The sequence below is a fragment of the Nothobranchius furzeri genome, chromosome 10 (genome assembly GCF_043380555.1).
Source record: "Nothobranchius furzeri strain GRZ-AD chromosome 10, NfurGRZ-RIMD1, whole genome shotgun sequence".
In the NCBI taxonomy this organism is placed as follows: Eukaryota; Metazoa; Chordata; class Actinopteri; order Cyprinodontiformes; family Nothobranchiidae; genus Nothobranchius; species Nothobranchius furzeri.
In genome coordinates this window covers 39,894,291-39,906,631 of record NC_091750.1, presented here as the reverse complement: position 1 = coordinate 39,906,631, position 12,341 = coordinate 39,894,291, and the positions used below count along the sequence as shown (strand labels likewise).

Here is a 12,341-nt window from a genome sequence, read left to right as displayed (position 1 = left end):
ATATAAATAATGAGATGTGGTGTGGTGGAAGCTAGATGTTGTAGCAACCGTTCTTTTTATCTGAGAGAATTTGTGAAATCTGGTGTAAAAGAATTTGTTGTTTCTTCTATACTAGAGAGTTACTTATTGATAAAAACCTCATCAGACCCCAGTATGCAGGCTTACAATCCTCTGGTATGAGTTTCTCCCGGCGGTCCGGAGGTTTGCGGTCAGTGGTGAGGTCACCGGACGTCGAAACCACGATACTCAGAGATTAGTAGCTTCCTCTGATTTGGGCTTCCCCGGCCATGAGATGCAACCCGGGGTCTGCAGGTTAGGTGTGAAGTAGCTCTGAAAAGAGCTGTTGTGTCTGTAATCACTTGCAGAGTCGCAGAAAGGTTTTGACTTAAGGTCAAAGGAGTTTGCTTCAAAAAGGCTTCTTTCCCGATTTGGTCAGCTGGAAACTGAATTAATCAGGAAGTAATTCTTGCTGTAATAAACCACAATGTTATGAGATTTGGCCAATCAGAATTTGCCACACCAACACACACACACACACCAACACACACAAACACACACACACATGCACCATTTACTAGAATGTTTCCAAAGTGTCTCATAACCAAGCCTCCCTCAGCCTTTCATCCTGTGTCGTTTCCAGCCTCCGAGGGTCGTGACCCTCGCGCCGCTGACCTTAGACAGCCCCAGACTCCTGGCAACCATCACCAAATCTGTCCTGCACATTGACGACCTCGACAACCCCGCTGACGTCTTCATCATGGTGCTCGAACCACCCCGCCATGGCCGGCTGACCCGTCTCCATGGCGACCGTGGTCTGAGTAGATTCAAGCTGGAGGAGCTTTCGCAGGAGCAGATCCAGTACGTCCACGACGTCTCCGAGGGGACAGAGGACAGCTTGGTGCTGCAGGTCAACGACGGCCACAGCTACCAGAACGTCCTGCTGCAGATCCACATCACTCACAAGGTATGAAGGACATGGGGGCGGGGCCACTGAGTCTGGGCGGAGGTTTTACAGGTTATCCGCGGGTCCTTAAAAAGTCTGTTTGTTTACTCTCATAAGGGCATCAACATAACCCCAACCCAGACTAAAGCTGATGTATAATTATATTATTAATAATGCTGACATCAGGGGATCAGACGCTGCAAATGAAGATTAAACACAACAAAGATGTAAATCCAGTCAGAGCTCATGTTTAACGTTTTAACTCCACATTTATTAATCATTTAGCCGTTAAGAACAAAGCTGTGAGATCAGTGGACGCAGTGGTCTCCTTCAAAAAGCAGCTGAAGACTCACCTGTTCAGGCTTTGGTGTGACCTTCTCCACCCTCTCCTGGTTCTGCTCTCCCCACCTGCTCCATTGATTTCCCTCTCTCCTATTCACTCTCTCTCTTTCTTTACATTTTTAATCTCAATTGTCTATTTTTGCTCATTTAAAACACATTTTTAATCATTCTCTAAATTCTTTTTTATATTTAAAATTTTTGTTTTTGCGAAGCGCCTCGTGGTTTTTATCTTGAGAGGCGCTCTAGAAAAGATGGTTACTTCTTCTACAAGTCGCCATGCTGGCTTCGTCCATGTCGCTTCCTGGAGGCGTCGCCGGTCGCCGCGGCTAATCCTGAAGATGTCACAAACGTTTTAGGTTTTAGCCCCAAATTTTATTTCAGACCCGCTGTAGCTCCTCAGCAGCTCTGTTGGTCTGGATGTGTACAGATGGTGCGCTGCAGGCTTAAGTCCTCATCTGTAAATCAATTACGTCACGCACACACACACACACACACACACACACACACACACACACACACAGCAGTAGTGGGCTACTGTAAAATCCCCTGATGCTGCAGGCTGTCATGCATTAGTCGAAGCGGGATTGACGGGGTGATGGGATGTCCTCGGTGTGTGTTTGTGTGTTCAGGCCCTCTCTGTTCTGCTTCATCCTCGTTGTTTGATGCTCTGCTGAGTAACTCTCAGACGGATGGTGGTGATGTCTGGTTAGCGCCTGGTTTCAGCTAGCAGAGTGTTTAGTAAACATGAGACGGGTGCACTAGAGTCTTATGGCTGTTCTTGATATCCAGCGTCTAATTAAAGCCTCTTAGTTGGACCAAGCTGTCTTATATACATGTAGCTCACTGCAGCAGCATCCACATGGGGAAGGTACTTTAGTACATAAGAATATAAAACCGGATCAGAACAACCGTAAAACCCTGAAACCTGCAGCTCTTTAACAGCAACAATAACACCACCAAGGGTTTTAGCTGTGGGAATTTTAACAGAACATCTTCAGTGACTCCAGAGCACCACCCCCATAGCCTAGCAGCAGCAGTCCATGCCAGGCTGAGTCGGGAACAAAAAAACTCCCTGAAAGTCTGAGGACTGAGCTCTAAAGCCGAGGTGTAATCGTGCTGTAATGATCCTCTGATGGATCGACTTTCTCTGGATGGAGTCTGAGGCTGAATAGGAAGCAGGACACTCAGCGTCGGTTCAAGGCCTGTCATGGGGAGAACACTCAGAGCCTCGGAAAAGTCACGATGGCTCTGTTCCACATCAGAAATGGAAGAGAATTTGTGTTCCTGATCAATTCTGCAGCGTAAGGACAAGGAACATCTTGGCTCTGCATGGGAAGAGGGTTAGGGTTGATCGTAAGTTTTTAAAACATTCAGAGTTTGTGGCCTTTAAAGAAAAAACCTACACTTAAATCTGGGATTAAAGATGTGGTTCACTGAAAAACTCTGTTTTAATAATTATTTCTCAATATAATGGGACACACACACACATACATATATATATATATATATATATATATATATATATATATATATATATATATATATATATATATATACACGTATATCTCAATCAGGACCAGAGTCGTCTCAAGGACCTTCACACAGTAAACATTCCAATACAGGTCAGGTCATTAAGCCAATCAGAAAAATGTTTCCTATATAAGTAGGGCTGTAGCGAAGCCTCTGTGACGTTGACGGCTCGATTCTAAAAATTCGTCGACGTCAGATCCGGTAGTCGACGCACCACGCCCACTTGTTGCATGCCCAGGAGTTTGTAAATTGAGGAGGAATCTGCCTGTTTTTCCTCTAGTTTGCCCTCTTCTCCGCCTTCACCAACATCTCCACCAAAAACAGAAGACCCGGAACAATGTCCGTCCGCTACTAGATTCGTTTCCTGTTTTGCCCGCCGCTGGGACGCTACTCGAGGTTAATCGTAAGCTGGACAATGTTCTAGCTGCGATACCGGTATTAGTGCGCAAAATGGGTGTCATCTCGAAGAGTGTCACCGGGCGATATGGACAAGTTTAAAAACCAAATTGGCTTCACTGCAGGACTTGAATGATCAGTTTAAAGACTGAAGGCAGAGAGAAAATTATCTCAGCCTGACCCAAACAAAGTCTAGTTATCCGAATCTGACGCCATAGCAGCCTTCAAGATGCTAACAACAAACCCCCACGAAAGAATGCAGACAGATGCTGTGAAAACCTGACCCCAACCCCTTGGTGGACTTCAGCCCGGCGAGGTCATCAACCTGCAGGAGTCAATGTGCTCTGCGCTCCTCCCAAGATCTCCGTCCCACCTGTGGCGACAGTGATTGAGCACCGTACATGGCTGCTCTCGCTGGGGAAACAGGATCCCAAAAAAAAAAAACTTGGGATCTTGTAGGCGTGGCGGTGGGATTTCAGCCGTGGCGGCCCGCCACGGCTACGCCTATGTAAGGGAAACCCTGCATTGCGGTAATATTACGCCGATATGCCGGCATGGTGTGTCCTATAAAAGCACCTTGGGAGAAACAGGTTCCCAGCCTCACCTTGCACCTACCTATCGGAGTGTCATGTCTGTGAACTCTAAAGTTTCTGTGCTTACAGGTGCTGGCCAGTAAATTAGAATATCATCAAAAGGTTGAAAATATTTCAGTAATTCCATTCAAAACGTGAAACTTGTACATTATATTCATGCAATGCACACAGACCAATGTATTTCCAATGTTCATTACATTTAAATTTGATATTCATAAGTGACAACTAATGAAAACTCCAAATTTGGTATCTCAAAAAATTAGAATATTCTGAAAAGGCTGAATATAGAAGACACCTGCTGCCACTCTAATCAGCTGATTTACTCAAAACACCTGCAAAGGCCTTTAAAAGGTCCCTCAGTCTTGTTTTGAAGGCACCACAATCATGGGGAAGACTTCTGACTTAACAGCTGTCCAAAAGACAATCATTGACACCTTGCACAAGGAGGGCAAGACACAAAAGGTGATTGCTAAAGAAGCTGGCTGTTCGCAGAGCTCTGTGTCCAAGCACATTAACAGACAGGCGAAGGGACGGAAAAAATGTGGTAGAAAAAAGTGTACAAGCTCTAGGGATAACCGCACCCTGCAGAGAATTGTGACGACAAACCCATTCAAAAATGTGGGGGAGATCCACAAAGAGTGGACTGCAGCTGGAGTCAGCGCTTCAAGAACCACCACGAGGAGACTCATGAAAGACATGGGATTCAGGTGTCGCATTCCGTGTGTCAAGCCACTCTTGAACATGAAACAGCGCAAGAAGCGTCTCGCCTGGGCCAAGGACAAAAAGGACTGGACTGATGCTGAGTGGTCCAAAGTTATGTTTTCTGATGAAAGCAAGTTCTGCATTTCCTTTGGAAATCAAGGACCCAGAGTCTGGAGGAAGAGCGGAGAAGCACAGAATCCACGTTGCATGAGGTCCAGTGTAAAGTTTCCACCGTCAGTGATGGTGTGGGGTGCCATGTCATCTGCCGGTGTTGGCCCACGCTGTTTCCTGAGGTCCAGGGTCAATGCAGCCGTCTACCAGGAAGTTTTAGAGCACTTCATGCTTCCTGCTGCTGACCAACTTTATGGGGATGCAGACTTCACCTTTCAACAGGACTTGGCACCTGCACACAGTGCCAAAACCACCAGCACCTGGTTCAAGGACCATGGTATCCCTGTCCTTGATTGGCCAGCAAACTCGCCTGACCTTAACCCCATAGAAAATCTATGGGGTATTGTGAAGCGGAGGATGCAATACGCTAGACCCAACAATGCAGAGGAGCTGAAGACGACTATCAGAGCAACCTGGGCTCTCATAACACCTGAGCAGTGCCACAGACTGATCGAGTCCATGCCACGCCGCATTACTGCAGTTATTGAGGCAAAAGGAGCCCCGACTAAGTATTGAGTGCTATACATGCACATTCTTTTCATGTTCATTCTTTTCAGTTGGCCAACATTAGAGAAACAAACATTTTTTCATTGGCCTTTAGAATATTCTAATTTTCTGAGATACCAGATTTGATGTTTTCATTGGTTGTCACCTATAAATATCAAAATTAAACGTAATGAACATTGGAAATACATTGGTCTGTGTGCATTGCATGAATATAATGTACAAGTTTCACGTTTTGAATGGAATTACTGAAATATTTTCAACCTTTTGATGATATTCTAATTTACTGGCCAGCACCTGTATATGTTGAAGGTTTTTTTTTTTTACCCTCTAACCCAGGGATTCCCAAAGTGTGGTGCGCGCACCCTCGGGGTGCCGCTAGGGGGTGCGCAAGGTGAAAAGTGTAATGGCTGCGGAGCTCAGAGAAGTCTGTCATATGTCACCATTTGCATAGCCAGAAGCTCATTTGTGGGCGGGCCTAAGAAAAAGTAAGTGGGCCCGATAAATGTAATTGAAAAGTATATTTTTGCGCGTGCGTGCGTGTGTGTCCTCCACATGTGCCCTAGCTTCATAATAATAATGCGCCGAGCTTCAGCACTCTGGCCTGCGCACGCCGATATGTTCCGTATTTGATCATTTTTACCGATGTTGGAGGAATCTGAAGGTGGTGAGTCATTCTGGCAGATTGTAATTAACACCTGTCTCATGCAGGTGTTCTGACATTGTAAACCTCACACACAGAACATTGTGGATGTAACAAAATAAATAAAAAATGATTCCCATTCAGGCTATTAACAGCGCGCTGAAGATCTGAAGTTCAGAGTGCGTCTGTCAGAGGTCAGACGCGTTCCAGCGGAACCACGGCTCACGGGTGCACATGTGAGCACATCTGGGCTGGGCAGAAGTAACTTTACAACATTGGTTTAAATAGCGCCAATAACAAGACGCGGTGACTTGAGCGACTCATGGAGCTGTGCCGCGCGCGCGCACACACACACACACAAACACACAGATTCAATAAGAGCGCACGCTGCGCAAACTCCAGCGCGCCATCAGACTGAAGACAAAAATGAGCGCTGCCTCCTCCGTGATAAAAACTTTTAAGAGGTTTTATAACATTTTTCATTCAAGGTCAAATTAAGATATTAGCTTCTATTTTGGGATGACGTATTAAAGTCGGGTCTGCTCCAGCCAGTGACTCCGAACCTGAACTCATGTTACTGCAGCATTTGTTATTCCGGTCCGCGTGGCAGCGGATCGCAGATTCAGCCACACCATAAAACAGCAATAAGTCGGTCTGAGGCAAAATATCTTTTCCATCTTTTCCCCTATAGACATTTGATTACACACAAGTAGGTGACCAGCTCAGGTTTACGCAGAGCAGAAGGAAGGAGAGCGCTCTGGCCGCACAGGTTAAACGTTCCTACTTTAAGAAAACCGTTAAATTGCATTGTTTATGTGCTACCTGGGCACTCTAAATATTTATTTAAAATTAAATCAAAGGAAATTGTAATGGTATCGAATGTTTATTAATTACTATTTAAAAAATGAAAGTGATGGGGAAAAAGGTCGATCATATATTTTTATATATATATATATATATATATATATATATATATCCATGCCCTAATGTGGGGGCTGGGAGGTGCGTCAACATGGTCGGGTCATAGAAGGGGGTGCGTGGCTAAATAAGTTTGGGAACCACTGCTCTAACCCTTTTCTATCCGCATATGGGAGTGTGAGGTATGCACATGCCCACGATTCGGCCTGATTCTGTTATGTTGTGTCTTGTCTTATGTCAAGTCCTGGGTGGGTTGTTCTGAAACTGTAATTTTGTTGCACTGGGACTCCTCTATTGATCTAAATGGGCCAGCGGGCCAGTACATGCAGGACGGTGGGCCCTGAGGACCAGGATTAAGAAACAGACACTGTGAGATACAATCTGTGGGCCAAATATAAATAGACCAGGGCAGGATTTGGCATGAGGGCCGTAGTCTGAGACCTGTGTTAGACCATCCAGTGCAGAGCGGCAGGTCAGTGCTCTTATTTTGACAAGCCACAGCGTTTCCGTCTGCATTTGTTAGTGTTTCTTCTAACTAAAAGGTTTTAATGATAAAATAACACTCCCAAATAGTTGTCCTGTCTGAGTTCTGCTCATTCAGAAACATTTATTTCAGATGAAATTAAAATGCGTGGCCACAACAGATTTGGTTTTCCTTCGGAGAAACCATGAAATTATCCTGTTCACCCCTCCCCAGTGGGAGCGTGGAATGGCAAGAGATGCCATTGCGACAGCGCGAGCGACCGGGCTGGCAGCCAGCTGATGTTTTATGGATGAGATCCATCTCAGCAGTCATTTATTTCTGCTTCTGTGGACTGAAGCCAAAAGCAGCATGTCCAGCTTCAACTCTGCTCGCAGAAACCCTCTAAAGGCTCATCTGTAATGTTTTTATTTCTACGTGGATTCAGTGGCCGAGGTCGAGAAATGTTTATTGTGAAGCTGAAGTATGGATTTGTGTAGTTAAAATACCAGAGAGCAATGGAGTTGTCATTTCATTCAGCAGCTTTTAGGAGTCCTCAAGGTCTTCTGACTTCATCTTCACTAGCTTAGCTTATCTAGCAGCTAACTGAAAGAGACCTGGCACACTGGTCCAGAAGCCCTTCAGAATAAAAGTCATTGCTACCTGTACATTTAGCTGCAGCCAAAAGCTCTGGATTCAGTCCTAAGGTTGAATAGCTAGACTGAATAAAAATGGAGAAAGTGGGCAACCTTGCCGACATCCTCTGAATAAATCTAATTTGCCGGTGAGGGAGCCGTTTATGCAGATTTGGGCTTGTGGGCAATTATACTCATTTTTAATCCATCCGATAAATTTTTCTCCAAGGTTAAATTTTTCTAGGACTGCAAATAAGTATGACCACTTGACCCTATCGAAAGCTTTTTCTGCGTCTAGCGACAGGAGCAGAACGGTTTTCTTATGAAGCGTCGAGTCCGCTAGGGATTTTTAAAAGCTCAGCATCATCTTTTGGAGCTCAGCTGACCTCCCTGACCTGGTTTCGACACTGATCTTGGCTGTAACCACAGGGCTCTGGAGGATAGGAGGCATGTTGAGCTCCCGTCACATCACTGGGATTGTAATCCTCCGGTCTGAAGTGCGGAGCAGAAACGCAGTTTTCTGCTGCACAGAACGTACCGGGAATGGAAGACGGCGCCGTTCATTCTCTTAGTGTGTACAGGCTCCACACAACAGTTCAGTGTTCCAACTCAACAAGTTTCAGTAGAAACGCCCACAAGTGTCGCTCAGATTGAAGTTCCACATCTCGCTATCTTCTGGTGTAAAGGAATAACTTATTGAGGACCACATGTGCAGCCGTGGCTGGTTAAACACTGAAAGGCTTAGTTTTACAGTCGCCCCAATGCTCCGGTTATAATTATTGATGTCATTTCTTTCTGTGTTTGGGTTTTCAGCCTTGGTTTCCTCATTTTCCATTTTCAGTTTCAGTCAAGAATTTTCATTTCTGTGCACCCTAGCCCTAATCAGACACTCGCAGCAGCTTTAACATTTCTGTTTGTAGGAATGGCCTAAAGTCGAATGATACCAAACAGGTCTCAGCTTAATAATGGGCTAAAGAATGGGGAAGTTTTGTTTGTCGCTAAATGATCAGGTTTAGGCAGAATATGTCATTGTTTATTTAGTCTTTCTGTTGGCCCTTTAGAGGCCAGGCTACGATTTATCTCCTAACAGGCTGTTAGTAACTGATAAGTCATTCTGATAAATGAAACAGCTTCACACGTGTCTTATCGAGCTTCTTCCTGTTTTCCACCTTCTCTTCCTCATTTCTGCTCCACCACTTAAAGGGACTTTTCGGACTTTTGAATCTTTATGCTCGCGACTGCCCCCTCAGGCCAAAAGCCTAACGGCAGCTTCAATAGTAGGCTCGTGCATGAGGCGCGCATGCTGTACGTGCACACTCCTTAACGAAAATAACAGCTGAGACAGTCCCGTGTGTGTGTGTGTGTGTGTGTGTGTGTGTGTGTGTGTGTGTGTGTGTGTGTGTGTGTGTGTGTGTGTGTGTGTGTGTGTGTGTGTGTGTGTGTGTGTGTGTGTGTGTGTGTGTGGGTGGGTGGGTGGCCCGGAGGACTGAAGAACACAGGAAATTAATAAAAATAATGTGCCTCTGTCTCTGCAGCTGCACTTTCTCGTAAAAATGCCAGGGCTCATTCTCCAAGACCAGGGCATTGCAGGAGAATGTATGAAGAAGACATTTATTACTTCTATACATGTTTTGGCTGTCAAACTTACTTATAGTCCCTTTAGACACTTTGAGCTCATTTGCTTTTCTTTCACTCCCAGAATCAAAGTGAGAGAAATTTGCACAAGCTTTTCATGACTTTTGCACCTGCTTGAAGCAGATGAGCTTGTTTATCTAATGAGGCTCCACTGATCTCACGTGGAAAAGCTCATTAGATTGTATTATCGAGCAGAAACATCTATTTAGTCCAACCTGCCCCGCTTAGCGTCGAGCTTCTGGCTGCTTGAGAGAGTTGGAGTTCATCCTGAGAGTATTATCTCCCAGACGATGCCATGCTCCGAGTTAACAGCCTGCCACGCTGACGAATGTTCTTTCTTTGTGTTGTGTTGTGGAAAGGGTGTGATTTGGATCAGGCAGGCTGCAGACAGCAGTACCACAGATGGTTGTTATCAGCAAATCCAGCTCATACCAAAAACACACACTCGGTCCCACACACACACATATCCAAGCAGATATGTCACCTCCACGCTCCAGTTATCTCCCTCAGTAAAGAGCTGAGTGTGTTTGTCCAAAAGATGAAGACAGAAGTCATTTACAAACATCACTTCAGAAAACAATGGGGAGTTTTCTAAAAGGCCGCCGAGATGTGACGATGGTTTTAGTGTCCTCACACAACCAGGAGACCTCGCTGGGCCTGGATGTGCAGATCGTGGACCGTGTGGGGAAGGATGCTGCTGGTTGTGTAAGAAGGCAGCCAGAAACTCGTTTCAGTAAACAAGTTTCCCTCTCTCCTGTTGATTTCTTCTCTGCCTTTCCTTACATTGTTTTAATCACAATTTTTTTTCCTCATTTAAACACAATTTTAACCATTCTTTGAGATCTTTAGTATTTAAATTCTTTGTTTTTGTGAAGCTCCTCGTGGTTTTTATTTTGGGAGGCGCTTATATAAAAGATGCTTTCTTTCTTTCTTTTCAGACTCGAAAAACTCAGAAAAAGCCATACGGTTTTTATTCAGACAGCGGGGTGACAATCAGAGTAAATGGTCTCGGCTTTAACCTCCTCGACAGCAGGAGGTTTCTGCTGAAGTAGGCTTGAGCGGCAGCGAATCAGCAGCCATCTCTGCTCTCCACAGCAGCCCTCATGTGTGCTCCAGGAGAGGAACGGATCAATACGGCGCTGCAAAAATACGCCTGATTGTCTGGTTTTCTGTCAGTTCACAGACTGAGCTTCGAGGCTATTGTGTTTTTGTATTTCTGGTCCAGAGAGCTGACTCCAGCTCTGTGTTCAGATGACAATGTTGCTGATTGGCTGAAAAGCTCCTGGAAAATGTGCCCGACTAAAAAAGAAGTCGGAGTGCAAAAAGCTGCAGGAATAAGATTGTGTGCGTCGTTCCACGGCGCCGGCGTGTTGAAAGCAAATGTCAGTTTGGATCAGATGTTTGTTGTTGTTGATGTTTTTCAGGCTCAGGACTCTCCCCACCTGGTGACCTTACCCATGACCTGGGTGAGGGAGGGCGGGATGGTGCGGCTTGACAAGAAGTATCTACAGACTGACTACAAGGGAGTCGGAGCTGATGATGTCATCTACACCATCCTCACGTCAGACGGGAAACCTAAATATGGTAAAATGAGTTTTATTTTTAATAAAAATACTTTTAGCGCCGACACCAGTCTCTGGTTCCTGTACCGCTTCGGTCTTCTGAAGCCATACTACCTCAAAGAACCATAATAATCAAAACCTTTTTGTCTTTAAATTGTTGACTGGGGGGTGACGGTGGCGCAAGAGTTAAGTGCTCGCCCTGTAGTCGGAAGGTTGTCGGTTTGATCCCCACTCAGTCTGTCGCTGTCGGTGTGTCCTTGGGCAAGACGCTTGCCTCGCCTGCTGATGGTGTTGGGTGGGACCGTTGTTCGGCAGCCTCGCCTCTGTCAGCGTGCCCCAGTGCATCTGTGGCTACGTCATAGCTCATCAGCATGTGAATGGATGAATGACTGATTTTGTTGTAAAGCGCCTTGGGGGTAAACAGGCCGTTTACCGTCAGTTTGAACGTTTGATTCTGGAAACAAGAAACCTGAATTGGCACGCATGACCTCAAATGGGGAAATAGCGGATCTTCTCATTTATATTCAGAACTCCCGTTAGCCGAACACTTGAAAAATGGATCCCGCCAAAGTTTTGGTGACTCTCACAAAGTCAGCTGAAAAAGGAGATCCAGCTCCAACCGCAGTCAGAGCACAAAAGTCACACCAATGATCGTTTTTCCATGAAGATAAAAAGGTTTCATATCTATGTTTTTACCACATAGTCAAACAACTCTAGTAAACATTGTATATAGTGTTACAGAAGGCCAATTCCACGTTTAATAGTGAATATTTTAGAAGTAATTGGCTCTAATAATGAACTTTACACACAACAACAACCTGCCTGAACCCTGAGCTGGCTCTGAGTCAGCTCTTAACGTCTTCACACTCTAATTCTGATCGGTTCCTGCTCCTGTCTGTCTAGGGGAGGTGGTTCTCATCTCCATGCCTGCCGACGGGCCGCCTGAAGGGTGGAGTTCCTCCCTACCCGAGGATGGAGTATTCACGTCCACAACGTCTTTCACCCAGCAGGATGTGTACGACGGCACAGTCTGGTACCGTCACTTTGGCGTGGGCTCCGATGGCGACTCCTTCCTGTTCCAGGTCAGAGCTGATTCTAGCGTGTTTATGTGGCGGTCCAGTACGGGCGTGGGTACGTGACCTGCACCATGAGTGTAATGTGTTTAGTCCCATGGGCGGGACACAGGAATGCTGAAGACTTCCGAGGGTTAGGGTTGGGTTAGTTACAATGTTTTAACGTTCTGTCTTCTTTATTTGCTCTAAAAGGTTCAATAATAATAAATAATAATGAAGTGTTGCTGTCAGTAA

At 45.5% G+C, this 12,341-nt stretch overlaps 1 protein-coding gene across 3 annotated transcripts in view; it reads left to right on the top strand.

Annotated features, from left to right (window-relative positions):
• fras1 (Fraser extracellular matrix complex subunit 1) overlaps positions 1-12,341 on the top strand; it is a 232,789-nt gene that overhangs the window by 139,819 nt on the left and 80,629 nt on the right. For all 3 annotated transcript variants that reach the window (XM_070555614.1, XM_015960219.3, XM_054730402.2), the window contains 3 exons: positions 641-964; positions 10,897-11,056; positions 11,938-12,116. In XM_070555614.1, the coding sequence (XP_070411715.1) occupies positions 641-964; positions 10,897-11,056; positions 11,938-12,116 (663 nt within the window). The remainder of the gene's footprint in view (positions 1-640; positions 965-10,896; positions 11,057-11,937; positions 12,117-12,341) is intronic.